Here is a 15,278-nt window from a genome sequence, read left to right as displayed (position 1 = left end):
CACCGTGGCTGCAGGCCTGCTGTGATTGGGCGAGAGCAAGGCCACCATGGCTGCAGGCTTGCTGTGATTGGGCGAGAGCAAGGCCACCGTGGCGGCAGGCTTGCTGAGATTGGGCGAGGGCAAGGCCACCGTGGCTGCAGGCTTGCTGAGATTGGGCGAGGGCAAGGCCACCGTGGCTGCAGGCCTGCTGTGATTGGGCGAGGGCAAGGCCACCGTGGCTGCAGGCCTGCTGTGATTGGGCGAGAGCAAGGCCACCGTGGCTGCAGGCTTGCTGAGACTGGGCGAGAGCAAGGCCACCGTGGCTGCAGGCCTGCTGAGATTGGGCGAGAGCATGGCCACCGTGGCTGCAGGCCACTGTGATTGGGCGAGGGCAAGGCCACCGTGGCTGCAGGCCACTGTGATTGGGCGAGGGCAAGGCCACAGTGGCTGCAGGCTTGCTGTGATTTGGCGAGAGCAAGGCCACCGTGGCTGCAGGCTTGCTGTGATTGGGCGAGAGCAAGGCCACCGTGGCTGCAGGCTTGCTGTGATTGGGCGAGGGCAAGGCCACTGTGGCTGCAGGCCTGCTGTGATTGGGCGAGAGCAAAACCACTGTGGCTGCAGGCTTGCTGTGATTGGGCGAGGGCAAGGCCACTGTGGCTGCAGGCCTGCTGTGATTGGGCGAGAGCAAGACCACTGTGGCTGCAGGCTTGCTGTGATTGGGCGAGGGCAAGGCTGTCATGGTCACAACCCTGTTGTGATTAGGCAAGAGCAGCACGGCCACACAGGGCACTTACTGATGCCATGGACTTTGTGGCGATGATGTCGTCAGCGTGCTTGCGGCTACAGGAGTACCGGATGGCTTTCCGCACCTCCTTGTTGAAGACGATGCGGAAGAGGAAGATGAATGGACCCTGCAGGGATAATTTGAAATGTAAGAGGTGAGATCAGTCATCTGTCATTTGTTATCGCACGTGTCATGTTTTTAAAAGTGACATCTAACCTTTCATGTCATCATGTTCTGTTTCTGTTTAAAATAGAATCTGCACCCAGAAATATTCATTTGAGCATTATTACATCCCCATGCTGTTGGTCATTAGTACATAAACAGTCATAAACCTAACGAGCTGGTCAATGTTTTATGAATGCGGTACGTGGGGCCTAAACCTCACTGGACTGTCTTGTCCGCAGGGCTGCTGGGAGCGTTACCTGCACACAGTTGAAACCGGCAAACAGGTAGTGGAAGATGACTGTGTCACTGTTGACGGAAAAGAGTGCTAGGAGCCAGGTGACGCTGACCAGGAGAAGGACCCCACAGGCCACTCGCAGGCCAGAGCTACAGAGAGGGAGACAGTTTCTTATTTCCTCAGTCCAGTACAGACTGATAATAATCATCATCAGTAGCGAAACAAGGGCACAGGACCACAGTCAGAAACTTAAAGGGGACTCACTTAGAACAGAAAATTTGAATTTCTTTATTCACTTAGCTTTACTCATTTGTATGTACCAAACAAGTGGGATAACCTTATGTATATTATGTACTGTATATACCATACATGTAGAATGATTATCCAATCTTAAAACCATCAATCTTGGTATTAAACTTGGTGTGGTTCTATACCTTAAGGCAGGAAAGTAAACTAATGTGGGCTTGTGCTATGAAGCACGGAAATTATGCTGTGCAGTTCTCTACTATTACACAGGAAGGTTATAGTGGTTGTGTACTATAATGCAGGGAGGTATGGAAATGCGGTTCTAATTCATAACACAGGTGATAAGTACAGTTCTGTGATATAATGCAGGGAGGTATGGAACTGGGGTTCTGAATTATAATGCAGGAGGCGAGTTCTGTATTATAACACGAGGAGGTGAGGAAGTGTGGTTCTGTACTCACACTGGCCCTCCTTTCTTCTCGAAGCCGTGGTGACGTGGGGAGCAGGAAGCCCGAGCAGCCAAGATGCACATGAAGACGTTCATCTAAGGTAGAGAAAATACAGCAGTGCATTATTAGACTTGCTATGGTAAAAACAATTAAAATTCTAATAATCATGAAAAAATACAAGAGAAAAAAGGAGAAACTGTAAGCAGAGGAATAATAAGAAAACAGCAAGAAGGCAATGGTAATTATATCCAGCCAGTGTTCTCCACTTGTGCCAAAAGGTGCTAAAACAGAACATGCTGTTGCTGGGTACAGAGGTGGCCACACTCACAGACACAGCCAAGGCGATGGGGCCGGCGAAGCTCCAGATCAGGTTGTCATACATGGACAGCCAGCAGAAATCAGGGTTGCCATAACCCTCAGGGTCCAGACCCACAGCCAGCCCTGCCAGGGACACAGACAGATCAGCCCTGGTCAGCCCCATCAATGCCCCTCTACCACCCACCCCAAACCCACAGGCCACTTCAGTCCACCAATCATATGCTCAGATTTACACCACGCCTCCTAAGCACAAGAGGGACTGAAGCTGAACATTTCAAACAAGAACAGAGGAGGCATGCACTGGGAGCAGCCATCCTGCCATAAATATAAATCCCGAAGACGTGGAGAGCCACTGGGCCCTGAGGTTGCGCTGCAAACAGCAGGGCCGGGACGCAGAAGGGACTGACCTGTGATGAAGGCGGGCACGCCCCAGCCGATCATGTAGTAGAAACGCATGGGGCCGTAGTTGATGTCGCGCACCTCAGTCATCATGCGGTACATGTGCAGCCCCTCCAGGAAGAGCCAGGCGAAGGAGCACATATAGAAGAAGTGCAGCAGGATGGCGATCACGGTGCACAGGAACTGCGGCGAGAGCGAGGGTCAGGGCAGGGAGAAAGGGCCGGCCAGGGCAGGACACGCAGCCGAAACGGAGCACGCGAGCCGCCTACCGGGTTGTCGGCCTGGTTTATGCCGAGGATGAAGATGAGCTCGGAGAGGAAGAGCGCGCTGGCTGCGTTGTTGACGATGCTGGTGTGGTTGGAGTGCAGTGAGCGCAGCAGCAGCAGGACCAGCACGGTGAGGAAGAGCCCGCCCAGCGTCACCCCCACAGTGCTCATCGTCACCACTTTCAGAGGCAGGATCTCCCCATTCTGCCACAGGGAGAGAGGGGATTATGGGATTGCCACCAGAGCACAGATCCTGGGTTCGAGTCCCGGCGGGGGACTTCAGATAATTAGCCTACAGTTTCTGTCTTTATATACGACCATAGCTTCGGGGGCACCTACCTCCCTGCGGGAGATGTCCATGAGCACGGCGAAGCTGGTCATGTGACTGCACTGGCAGCTGATGTGCGTGTGGTTTCGGAACACGACCTCGCAGCCCTTGGCTGACCAGCCGCCCGTCCCACCAACCCTGGGCGGGACAGAGAGGAGGGAGGCGTGAGCAAGTCGTCAGGGAAGAGTCGGTCACCTTACAACCCCCCGGCAGGCACGGACGAGAGAGGCTCGGAGCCGCACAGCGCTGCCCCCCGGACAGTACCGGCTCACGCCTGCGGGCTGCACTCACGGGATGGAGTGGTTCCAGAAGACGCAGATGGGCTTGGAGCGCTCCTCGGTGTGGACCAGGCGGAACTGCACCGTGATGGGCTTGTCCAGCGGCCGCTGCAGCAGCTCCTCGTTGTCGTGGACAGTGATGCTGACCACAGGCGTGTTGATGACCGGCCTCTTGGGCACCCTGGTGAAACACAACCGGGCCAGTCAGCTCCTGGGCTACAGCTGCTGCTGTCCACTCCCAGTTCAAGACCTCTACTGGCACAACAACTACCACAACGCTGATGGGAATTTCAGAAAAGAACCCGGTACTCTTATTCTTATTACTTGAGAGGCTCACCCTCTGTTCCTCAGGCTGTGATAACATACTCAATCTGTCTCTGCTTCTCCCTGATGGCAGTGGGAGTGCAGCCTGTCCGCTCTGGGCAGTCAGTTCTATGTCCAGTTTCTATGCCCAGGCTGTGGTCACCGAGCCTGTTCTCTCTGTGCTGTCCTCTGGGCTCAGCAGGGCCCTGTGTGTGTGCCAGAGTGTGATGTAGCCAGAGTCGAGCTGTGTTTGGTCTGACTGTGCTGTAGCTATGCTGTCCTTGGACTGGCTGGTGTCAGTGAGTTTCAGGACCAGCTGGCTGAGGGGGTTCTTGGTGGCAGCACCTCCGATTGCTGCTTCTCCCTGAGTGAGAGTGGCCTCTGCTCTGCGTGTCTGTACCTCAGGCTCCTCTTATCTGGGTCGTAGTGCTCAGGCAGCAGGGGCGCCAGACTGTGGTAGATGATGACGCTGGCGATGGCTTCCTGTTCACTCAAGTCTGGGTGCCGTCTCTTCCTGTGGGAGGTCTGGTTTCTATCTTCGGCGTAGGAGTCTTGGACCCTTGACCCTGAACAGCAAGAAACAAAGAGAGCTGAGGGTTACAACACAGGGAAGCATCAGTTTGAGATGCTGGGATTGAGGTGAGAGAAGGTGCCCAGGCCTGGTGTAACTGGAGGTGTGGCTGGTGGGATCGGGGTGAGTGAAGGTGCCCAGGCCTGGTGTAACTGGAGGTGTGGCTGGTGGGATCGGGGTGAGTGAAGGTGCCCAGGGCTACTGTAACTGGAGGTGTGGCTGGTGGGATCGGGGTGAGTGAAGGTGCCCAGGGCTGCTGTAACTGGGCAGCAGTGTCTCCGCTCTTGCCTTTGTTCTCGGTGGGCATGAACACGGAGTCGGGCAGAGTGACGGAGGTCTCCAGGTCAGAAGGGCGATCTCCTCGCAGTGCCTCGTACCGCGGCAGCTTGGCGCCAGCGAAGTTCATCTTGTCCAGGCGGTCCACCGAGATCACTGGGAAGAGAGATCACTCAGATCAAGACTGGAGCTCTGGGCAGGGACTCGGCACTGGATCTCCGCAGCTCCTGAATGATCTGAGTCCCCACACAAGCCCCAGTCCTGACCCCCAGACCGCGCTGGAACCCCCTCCCCAGCTCCAAGCCCAGTGCCGGGCAGGGGAGTGTGCCTCACCGATGTTCGGCGTGACGATGGTGAAGGGGCTCAGGTAGGTCTTCCTCATGTTCTGTGCCAGCGTGTTGGCATATTCCTCATAGTGCCGCAGCAGCAGCGCTGTGCCACCCTCTGTCTTCTGGATCAGCTCCCAGTGTGGCTTGGTGCTTGGTGCAAGGATGGCACTGCCCACCTTGAACAAGTTCTGGAAGAGGACATACATAGTCCGTAATGGACATCCTTCATTTGAAAATTTTAAAAGATTTTTTCAGTTGTGCACTGCCTATCTACAGGACTGATATTCTGTGTGGCTCTGTAACTGGTCATGGTTTTCGGTCAGCCTGTGTCTACTTGTATGTGATCCTGCCTGCTGACCTCGGTGAAGTGCACGTCCTGCGTAGCGGCCAGGCTGAAGCCCTGCTGGCTGCTCTCGTACTCCAGGATCTTCTGGGTCAGCCGATAGGCCACCTTGACGTCGCTGCCGAAGTAGGCCTGTGTGTGCTGGCTGGCATTCTGCAGCGTGCCTGCCACCTGCCGTGACCTCCCAGAGTCCAGCAGGGATGCATTGCGCGCCAGCTCCTCAGACTGCGGAAGGAGGGAGAGAGACATGGGAACCCACAGGATGGCGCCATGCTAACCAGAGACAGCTGGAAGGAGGCGCAGAGGGAGAAGGATTACTCACGAAGGTCTTGAGCTGCGAGAAGGTGACGGAGGTGCAGTTGAAGAGGTTGGGAGGGAGCCAGCCCTTGTGCTCATCGCAGTGCCGGAACGCCGTGCCTGTGGACAGACAGACAGACTCGCAGGTCATGGGCTGGATCTGCTCTGGCCCAGACTTCCGCCACATCAGACTACAACTAGCAGGAATTCTCTGTTTGGAAACTTCTGATCACCAACCAGCTCAAGAGCTTCCTAAACCCATGGCCACTGCCTAAACAATCCCCATTCCTGATCCCCTGGGAGACAGGGATAACGTGCAAGGACACAAAATGGAAAATCTGAGGCATTACCGATGGATCCTTTTGGGCAGGGAACTGCAGCAGGGAGACCGAACTTGGTCCTGGGCCACCAGATATCAGCCTCCATGGCCCGGGGACAGCTGTCGTAGATCACTGCATGGAGAGGAAGAGGAGGGAAAGAGAGAAGAAGATAAAGACATCAGGAGAGAGAGGGAGACAGAGGTCACGGCCTCTGGGTGTATAACACACATATAATCAGAACAGCTGAGTTACTGCTTTCTTGGCGCAGACTGTACAGTTTCTACCAAACTGGTGGCGGACAGAGACGCACGTGGCAGCCCACCTTCGCAGCCACTGGCGGAGACCTCGGCGAAGGGGTTGTCGCAGCGATCGCAGTGCTGCCCGATCACGCCCGCCTTGCACTGGCACTGGCCCGACTCCGGGTCACAGGCCCGCGAGAAGGAGCCGGTGGGGTAGCAGTCGCAGGGGAAGCAGGTGTCGCTGCCGGGGGGTCGATAGTGATTGTCCTGAGGAGAGAGGGGTGGGAGGTCACCTGGCCAGTCCACTGTGGTAAAAACAGGGTAAATGTGCTGGAAGGTGGCTTACCTTGCAGCGGCACTGCCCGCTGGTCTTGTTGCAGTCCGGGTCGAAGCCCTTGGCAGTCTCGCAGTCGCAGGGGCCACACATCGGGTGCCCCCACCAGCCTTTGGGACAGGGCTGGTCAATCCTGGGGGAGAGGACACCAGTCAGCTGGACACTGGGACCCACACACCTTCCAGGCTGCTCCGCTATGGAGGCCACTGACACAGAAACTGCACCGCCCCTGGCTGCATTGTATTATTGCAATCGCTTTTATTATTACTGCTGTGATCATTATAATCTCACTGTTCCTTCTGTAAACTCCGGTATTCTCAGATCAATGATAACTCTTGATAACATCAGTTTGAGCTCCAATCACTTCATATATTGCAATGAAATTATTTTGATACCATAAAAAAGGCAAAACACTAAAGACATGTTTGAGCGCATCAGTCTGTGTGATTCTACGCCTTGTCTATCAACATCAGCGCTTGGGTTAGGAGGCAGGGCCAGGAGGGCGTGTCTCACCTGTTCTCACAGTATTGGCCAAAGTGGCTGCTTGAACACTCGCAGGTGTAGCCATGGGAGGAGCTTGGCTTTCTCGTGCAAGCTGATTGGTGCTCACAGGGGTTCAGAGAGCACACATCAGTACAGCCCTCACCGTAGTACCCTGAGAGAGAAGAGCGCAGGACAAGGCTTAGCCAGAGAACACACAGGAACACCACACAGCGCCCCAACCGGAGCTTCACCAAGACAACAGTTCAAAAAGCAAACTGAATGAAAAAAACCTGTGAACAATTTTACATTTGTTTGAATAGTGGACATCCATGTTTACAGTTCCAAACAAATTCCCACACATTTTTCAAAGCTATTTTAATGTTTTCTTTCCTCAGTGTAAATGTTGGTAAGGTCATCTTAGAAAATGGCTTATGGTTAGGTTGGGTCTAAGAGAATGGGTTAGATCTAAGAAAATGTGTTAGGGTTGGGTTGGGTCTCAGAGAATGGGTAAGAGTTGGTTAGGTCTCAGAGAATGGGTTAGAGTTGTTTAGGGTTGGGTTGGGTTTCAGAGAATGGGATAGAGTTGGGTTGGGTCTAGAGAATGGGTTAGAGTTTTTTAGGGTTGGGTTGAGTCTAGAGAATGGGACAGAACAGCAGGCTGGCCTGTCCGGCCCATACCGGGGTCGCAGCTACAGGAGAAGCTGTCCCAGTCGTCGCTGCAGTAGCTGTTGCCGGGGCAGGGGCTGGAGTCGCAGGGGTCTGGCACGCTGCAGCCCCGCTCCACGTTCACGCGCTCCGCCTGGATGAGGTTCAGGGCCACTGCACTCGCCGACGTCTCCCCAATCCGCACGCCCTGCCGAACCACACGCACAGAGGACAGACAGCGCAAGTCATGGGCTTGCAGATGGGTACGTAAATACCTGTCAGTGCTCAGGTGTACCTTTACACTATGACCAGTGCTCACATGTCTGTCCAGTGTGTCTGTCTGTGTCTGTCAGTGTTCAGTGTCTTTATCTGTGTTTGACTGTGTCCGGTGTGTCTGTCTGCATCTAGTGTGTCTGTCTGTGTCTGTCAGTGTTCAGTGTGTTTATCTGTGTTTGACTGTGTCCGGCGTGTCTGTCTGCGTTTGACTGTGTACAGTGAGTCTGTCCGTGTCCATCAGTGTCCAGTATGTTCATCAGGATTTGACTGTGTCCAGTGTGTCTGTCAGTGTCCAGTGTGTTGATCAGGGTTTGACTGTGTCCAGTGTGTCCACCAGTGTCCAGTGTGTTTACCTGTGTTTGACTGTATCCAGTACTATGTCTTACCTGCATGCAGCCTCTGAATCCCTGCAGCACGGCCCCCTCTCCACCTGAGACACCTCCCATGCTCATGGTCTTCAGCTTCAGTCCCTGCAGCTCCTGGTCCAGTTTCACACTGGCCTGCCAGTGCCGACACGGGGTCGCAGGGAGACACAGAAGATGTATTCAGGTCCAGAGATGAAGAAGCCACAGTGCACATTCGCCCAGACCTGTGGGAGGTTGCTGCTGCCCACTGAACGCCCCTGGCACTCACCATGTGCAGGCCGTAGTCAAAGGACAGGATGGCGTGGTGCTGCAGCTCCTCGCCCCCCTGCACGCCTCTCAGCTCCAGCTGCAGGTGGTGCCAGTCGCCATCGTTGACCTTCACCTCGTCCATCTGGAGAGTAGTGATCACATCACCCCCCCGCTGCACGGACAGGAGCACACTGCCCTCGCTCAGCTGCAGACACAGGTGGTCAGACAGACGGACAGAGGTGAACAAGAGTTCATCAAACCCAGGGCTTCCTTTCAACAGAGCTCACGGTGATAGCTAATGGGCTTGATTAATTCATGAATCTACCTGCCTGATGACAGCATGCCAACCCTAGTGCCAGTTTCTATAGCTGGGCTTGCTGGACATGCCTGGGTTTAAGAACCAGACCCTAGAGGAGTGCAGAGCGCAGCCATCCCAGTGCAGCTCCACTGAGACCTGCAGCTAGACGCCAGCATCAGGGCTGAGCACTTCACTGATCATTCTGTCACAGGGGAAACTCCCCAACTGAACCTTACACTTCAAAGGACCATGACATGGAATTAAAACTCTTTAATAGGGACAGCTCTTTTCCCTTAAGTTTTACTGCTCTTAGCTCTGCAAGCTGGCACCTTGTGCAAGTCCTGAATTCAGGGAGTTCTCCTGTTGCCCAGCAGGTGGCGCCCTCGCCCTTTTAAGCCGGCTGTTCTCTCTAATGAACCAAGCTGTCACAATGTGAGCGCTGACAAGCGCAACCTGACAATTTCCCCATCAGTCATCTTTAAATAACTCTAATAACTGCCGAACAGCTGGTGGCTGCATCTTTGAGATCAAATCCCAGCAGGAACAATTGTGACGCATCATTTCAGAAAAGGGCGATTTCACGCTGCCGAAGACCTGCTTGCGTCAAGCCGGGACAGCGGGCGGTGTGACGTGGGCCGCAGCCCGGCCGGGAGTCTGACCTGCAGGCTGAGGGTGGCGTGCTGCCCGGCGGTGGCTTTCAGAAGCACGGCGCTGGCCTGGCGCGTTCGGAACATCACACCGACGAACCAGGGCAACGTGATGGAGGAGGCCAGGTTATTCCACAACACCAGGCTGTCTCCCAGGAAGCGCTGGGGGCTGGCCATCACTGCGGGAGACAACATAGGCAGCTCAGTCTGCAACAGCGCAGTACTACTATAATACACACTAACATGCCAATATTAACACTAATAGTGTACAGGGTGACAGGCCGGTGTCCGGGGAGGTTGCCAGGACACCAGGCTGGTAACTGGGAGGGGGTGACAGAGTGCCAGGCCCTAGTGCTGGCACACACACTGTGCCCCTGACAACTGCCATCAATGCCCACTATTCTCTCTCCTCTCCAGCAGCCACATATGTTTGTCAGCTTGCCGTCATTAATGCGAGACTCTAATTATCCACGGGGCTTCAGACACGGGAGCAGAGAGTGCTGGCAAGATGAGGGAGCATCTTTCTGAGAGGAGCAGGAGGACGTTACATAACAAAGCGCCTGTGTTGTCTGGGCTGATCAGAGCTGCTCGTTAACCGCTAATTAAAACTGGAATGGGAGCCGAGGCTGCTGGAGCGAAATCTTCAAAGCTGACAGTCTGAGAGGCTCGGGTTTGCCCCCTGTCCCCCTGCTATTTCTGTTTCTTTTGTCTTAAAAATAACTCCTGTGCGCTTCTGCAAAACGAGACAGGCACATGACACAGTGCTCAGCACGAGCACACAGAATCCCGCAGGGCCTGACGCAGAAGGGCGGACATTCACATCAAATGGAAACACCGTGCGAAACGTAGCAGGGCTACGTAAATAAGACGCCCAGACATCGGCACAGAACCCTTGTCTCTCCTCCCCAGGGCTGCTCCTTCACTCCCTGCGCAGGCCCCCCTCCACAGCTGTTCTGATCCATACATCAGCGGGCGAACAGCTGCGCCAGCCCCCCTCTCGCTCTCCCTGCGCCCTCGCCTGAACGATGCTCACCGTCCCAGCGAGCCCAGCCCGTTCCACTGGAGCCGTCAGGCTGGACACCGCTTTGTTTCAGGCTTAGGGTGAGAGGAGGGGAGGCTTGAAACAGCCGCCTCAGCCTTTTACTGAGCAAACAGGCTTAAAAACATTCCACCTGCCGCATCTGTTCTGAAAAACAATTCCTTCACTGCAACAAAGTCAGGAAGCCATAAGGGCTGCTGTGCGGAACTCGCCAAGGAGCGCGTGGAGGAACAGACGCAGGTCCTGCCAATAACAGCGCCTCTCTACACCGGGAACCAGCCGCCCAGCGCGCTTCTGCAGGAAATGTGCTTATCTCTCACTGCTGCCTCGCTGCCCCTGCGCCGACCGGCTTTCTGAGCTTCTCAGGGCTGACCGCCAGGACTCGCCGCCCACGTCGCAGATCCAACAGGGAGACAGGGAGAGGGGGCACCAGAGCATCCAGAGGTGCCATGCTGCCCCGATGCCAGGGACATGGTACAAGTCTCTAGTCTGGCCCCGTGGGCTGCACCCTAGACCCGCAGCAGCAGTCTCATTTCACTGCAGCTGTGGCTCTATGAGACTGGCACGCCCTGAGGTAATTACAAGAGCACTGTTCTCTCCTGCGCCCTGCATCTCTGGAAGAGGGGTGAGCTGGGCAGCTCTTTGGAAAGGAGGGTCATGCATCAAGTGTCCCCCCCGCCTCTCCCCTCGGTCTCAGGCACCTACCCTCCTCGCAGTTCCTGCCCCCGAAGCCCAGCGGGCAGTCGCAGCTGAAGGAGCCCCAGCGGTTGACACAGGTGCCCCCGTTCAGGCAGGGGTTGGTGCTGCAGAAGTGGCGCTTGGCGGAGCAGCCTGGAGGAGGAGGAGGGGGGGAGAGAGAGAACAACACAGGAGGGGGTGCCCGTTAACAGCAGAGCAACACAGCACCCCTGTAAGTGCATCCCAAAGTACTGCGATGCCCGTGTGGGCAGGGGGGCGGTACCTGGCATAGTGCCGTTGTTGGCGATGAAGTCGGCCATGTCCACGTGCCGGCTGTCGATCTGCAGGTTCTTCATGCAGCCAATGAACTCGCGGTTCTGCACCGGGAAGTCCTCCGGCAGGTTGGGCACCCCCCCGAGGAGCAGGGGGCCCGTGAGGTCCAGGGACCTGACAGGAGACGAGGAGCCACGTGAGCACACATGCCAAAGCACGGGCGCTCTGGCCATGACGCCCTGATCCCGCGTGGTGCAACTGTGTGATGTCAGCATTTGAGGCAAATGAAACTGAGAACTATTAACACACAATGGGAGCTCAGCCCCCCGCAGTAAGTAGCTCTATGCCGTGTTTCTGCTCCTCCATCACCCAGCCTGCCCAGAGTGCACCCCCCCATACCACAGCCTTCTTACTTCTTGGATCCCGACTGACTGCCCTGCGCAGAGCAGGTGTAGTTTCCAATCACATGACCGAATCTCAGGGCCACGGAGGTGTCGCAGTCGTCCACTGTCACCACGGCAACCTTCTGGTCGGAGGGGCCCTGGGGGATCCCAGATTTGCCCAGGACTGGCTAGGGGGGCAGAGAAAGACAAGGCATGATGTCATGGCGATCTCACAAAGGGAGGGAGGCAGCCAGGTGAGGGAAGGGCCTCTCAGGACGCAGACAGAGCATCTCCATCGAGGGACCAAGGCGGAAGGAACAAGAGGGAAGAGAACGAAAGCTGTCACCCATCCATGACTGCGGCCTCCTGATATGTGATTAATTTATGCAGCTGACACTTTTGTAGAAAGAGACTTATGTATCACCCATTGTGGACTGTTCTGGATCAGTCCCACTGGAGATCTGAGCCCACACCCTAGGAGACATGAGCCCAGAGCCCCCACACCTTTCTCTGATAATTATCCCACTCTCCTGACCTGCTGCTCCTTCTCTACAGATTGCAGGTGGATCTCGGCTCCCTGCGGACACAGGCCGATGGGCATTAAACACTGAAACTGCAGGAGACTTGCAGTACCAGATGGTGGCGCTGTTTGCTGCAGGACCCGTGCAATTCGGCACCGTCCTGCATTGGGGTTTTAACACCCTGCCGAGCCTCAGCAACGAGACCTGCAGATATATTTCCCTGAGTATTTCCCGTCAGGCACTCTCAGAGACTGACTTGCACACAGGAGGTGTTTGGACAGTGCACTCTGTGCTTTGCCAATTACCTACAACCCCGCTTGTCCCAGCCTGGAGCACACTACACTGAAATCACGGCAGAGCTGGAGAAGCACAGAGGGGCTGCTGAAGAGAAGCCAACCTAACACGCGCTGGAAAACACTCAAGCCTGCTCGCGAGGACTCGAGCTTTTCACTTTTCAAAAGGACTCTCAGGGGCATAGCGGCACTCTCCTGCTCTGGGACAGACCCCCAGAAAGACAAACCCTCACTCCCCGCACACACAAAGGAATTCCTTTCTGTGCTACATCATCAGCTCACTGGCCGGCCCCCCTCCCAGCAGGGAGTCAGGGCTGCTGCACAACAAAGGAGAAGCCGTTATTGTCTGGGGGCAGGAGGAAGGACATTCACTGCTCCTGATCAAGCCCATCCTTTTCACCAACAAGCAGCACCCTCAGCACAGACAGCCCAAGTCACTGCGAGCGCCTCTCGGCTCCCGGGTTCGGATCAGGATTCTAACCCTTCAGGGCTCAAACGCAGCCTGACTGCGGCCGAGACCCGCCGACGCCCCCATCCCTGACCCCCTCCCTCGGAGCACTGCTCCTCGGCTCTGAGGAATCTGGGGAAGTGTGAACGTTTGATCCAGCAGCAGGGATTGTTTAAACAGAATTGCTAATGACCGGTGTGCACACACACCGGACCGCTGCGCCAGGCGCCCAGCCAGCAGCCACAGGCGAGGAGGAAGCCGCCGTCTGTGCCTTTCTGAGAGCCAGTCTCTTCAAGCTCTTTCAGCAGCTTTCCAACTCAAACATCAGTCTTGTCCTTCTGCCTTCCTTCGGGGGGGCTGGGCTGCAGGCCTGTCAGGGCTGACTGAAGATTACATATTTGCTCAGGATTAAATGAAAAGGCTCCCTTAGTGAGGCAGTTTATTTCTAAAGAGAGAGCTGGCAAACAGCGGAGTGCTTTAATAAAAAAGCTTGACTGTCACCGTCGTGATCAGAGAAGAAAAAGAACTAAAGAAAAAAAAAAGATTTTTATTTATGGACCGAAAACCATGGAAACCAGTTTTCCCAGTTTTCTCATCCCGGCCTGGCGCTGGTGCCCAGAGAGAGGGGTGCCACTGGGACAGACTCATTACAATGCTGCAGTTCTGCTCACACCTCCCCCTCCAGTCAAACCCTGGCCCCCACCCTCTCAAAGCCACAGAGAGACCCCTGAGACTCCCTTTGTGCCCCCTTCTCCCATTCAGTCCAGCCCCACAGGCTAGCCCGCCCAGACCATCGCTCCAGCCTGGGCTCTGCTCATTAGTACCCCAACACTGACTCGGGGGACAGAATTCAGGGATCACGCCTGACCAATAAAAAATGTCCATCTTGCCCCCCCCCCCGGTGCAGCTGCTAGGAAACGGCGATCGGCTGAAATGTCACATCCTGTTTACAAGTCAGCGGAGCTGGGGGGGGCGGGGTGGAGCGAGAGGGGCACAGCCTGCTCCCCATTTCTTTTTCCCGTTTGAATGGAAAAGTGAAACAAAAGGCTCAATAAGCAACAGTAACAAAAGGTGTTTTCAGACTGAATCCTAAACACTGACCGGACAGAAAAGGGAGCAGTGATAAAAGAACATCTCCAGTGCGGCCAAACCGGGTTTATTCCTGTCCTTGACTGAGCGAGTCGGACTGCCGGGACGTGCCGGACTTCAGAACTTCAGGCGGTGTGGTGGCTCTGTGGCTAAGGATCTGTGCCTGTGCCTGGAAGGTTGCCGGTTCGTATCCCGCGGCCGGCACAGGAATCCTACTCCGTTGGGCCCCTGAGCAAGGCCCTTAACCCCAACTGCTCCAGGGGCGCCAAACAATTGGCTGACCCTGCGCTCTGACCCCAAGCTTCTCTCCCTGTCTGTGTGTCTCATGGAGAGCAAGTTGGGGTATGTGAAAAGACTAATTCCCAATACAAAAAATAGTATATGGCCAATGAAGTGATCTCTTAACAAGCAGCCTGAGATCATGGCCTGCTGTGGAAGCTGATTCCCTATCTTCTCTGCATGAGACCCTGGGGTCCGTTAGCAAAGCGCTCGACGGGCTGAGTAACCCGCTCTCGTTCCCGTGTCCAGACACCTGCAGCAGAGGCAGAGCCTGCGTGAGTCTCTGCCTGGCACACCCCCAGACTCCCAGCTCCTGCCTCTTGCCCCAGGACTCCTGGGATTAAGCTGAGCTCTGCTTGGGAAAAGAGCCAGATTCATTGCTACACTTGTCTCCTCTAAGCCTGGGTCCAGAGTGGGACTGATTTAACACTGGTCAACTCACGACACTAACACAGAAGAAGAGCTGGAAAACTGTTTTTTTATATTGTTTTTTTTCAATCAGAAACTGAAAACATATGCTTTTCTTCCCGTGGTATCAGTTTATCTGAATGCAGAAATCACCGTGTCCAGCTGTCCTCCAGCCCCATGCAGAGCGCCGCCCCACTGACCTTGTTGTAGTACTGCAGCTGGACCACATGCCACTGGCCGTCGCTCACGCCGCCCGGGATGAAGGGCGACACCAGCGTCTTCGTCTCTCCTGGCAGAGAAAGGACAATCAGCCGACCTCTCCACTAGCACCCCCTCGCAATGCAGGAGCTACACAGGCTGTTGAAACTCACCACACTGAACCGGTTAAACTATCTACAGCTGCAGAGGGCGTTCAGGCCGGGAGGGCGAGTTTAAACTGGCTTCG

At 55.4% G+C, this 15,278-nt stretch overlaps 1 protein-coding gene across 1 annotated transcript in view; it reads right to left on the bottom strand.

Moving 5' to 3' along the window:
* Nucleotides 1–15,278, bottom strand: part of celsr2 (cadherin, EGF LAG seven-pass G-type receptor 2) — a 35,844-nt gene that overhangs the window by 9,112 nt on the left and 11,454 nt on the right. The window contains exons 7-31 of the mRNA XM_088920004.1: nt 15,034–15,122; nt 11,826–11,983; nt 11,423–11,586; nt 11,167–11,292; nt 9,435–9,601; nt 8,497–8,682; nt 8,250–8,363; nt 7,621–7,795; nt 6,973–7,114; nt 6,472–6,592; nt 6,209–6,392; nt 5,917–6,018; nt 5,592–5,686; nt 5,285–5,494; nt 4,931–5,114; nt 4,610–4,753; nt 4,151–4,316; nt 3,461–3,628; nt 3,181–3,307; nt 2,845–3,045; nt 2,584–2,758; nt 2,187–2,299; nt 1,871–1,953; nt 1,186–1,312; nt 774–890 (exon numbers count right to left, since the gene is read on the bottom strand). Of these exons, the coding sequence (XP_088776130.1) occupies nt 774–890; nt 1,186–1,312; nt 1,871–1,953; nt 2,187–2,299; nt 2,584–2,758; nt 2,845–3,045; nt 3,181–3,307; nt 3,461–3,628; nt 4,151–4,316; nt 4,610–4,753; nt 4,931–5,114; nt 5,285–5,494; nt 5,592–5,686; nt 5,917–6,018; nt 6,209–6,392; nt 6,472–6,592; nt 6,973–7,114; nt 7,621–7,795; nt 8,250–8,363; nt 8,497–8,682; nt 9,435–9,601; nt 11,167–11,292; nt 11,423–11,586; nt 11,826–11,983; nt 15,034–15,122 (3,638 nt within the window). The remainder of the gene's footprint in view (nt 1–773; nt 891–1,185; nt 1,313–1,870; nt 1,954–2,186; nt 2,300–2,583; nt 2,759–2,844; nt 3,046–3,180; nt 3,308–3,460; nt 3,629–4,150; nt 4,317–4,609; nt 4,754–4,930; nt 5,115–5,284; nt 5,495–5,591; nt 5,687–5,916; nt 6,019–6,208; nt 6,393–6,471; nt 6,593–6,972; nt 7,115–7,620; nt 7,796–8,249; nt 8,364–8,496; nt 8,683–9,434; nt 9,602–11,166; nt 11,293–11,422; nt 11,587–11,825; nt 11,984–15,033; nt 15,123–15,278) is intronic.

This window comes from Atractosteus spatula, chromosome 7, assembly GCF_055471065.1.
Source record: "Atractosteus spatula isolate fAtrSpa1 chromosome 7, fAtrSpa1.hap1, whole genome shotgun sequence".
NCBI classification, from domain to species: Eukaryota; Metazoa; Chordata; class Actinopteri; order Semionotiformes; family Lepisosteidae; genus Atractosteus; species Atractosteus spatula.
Note: the sequence above shows the minus strand (reverse complement) of the source record. Positions and strands in the feature narration are given on the sequence as shown.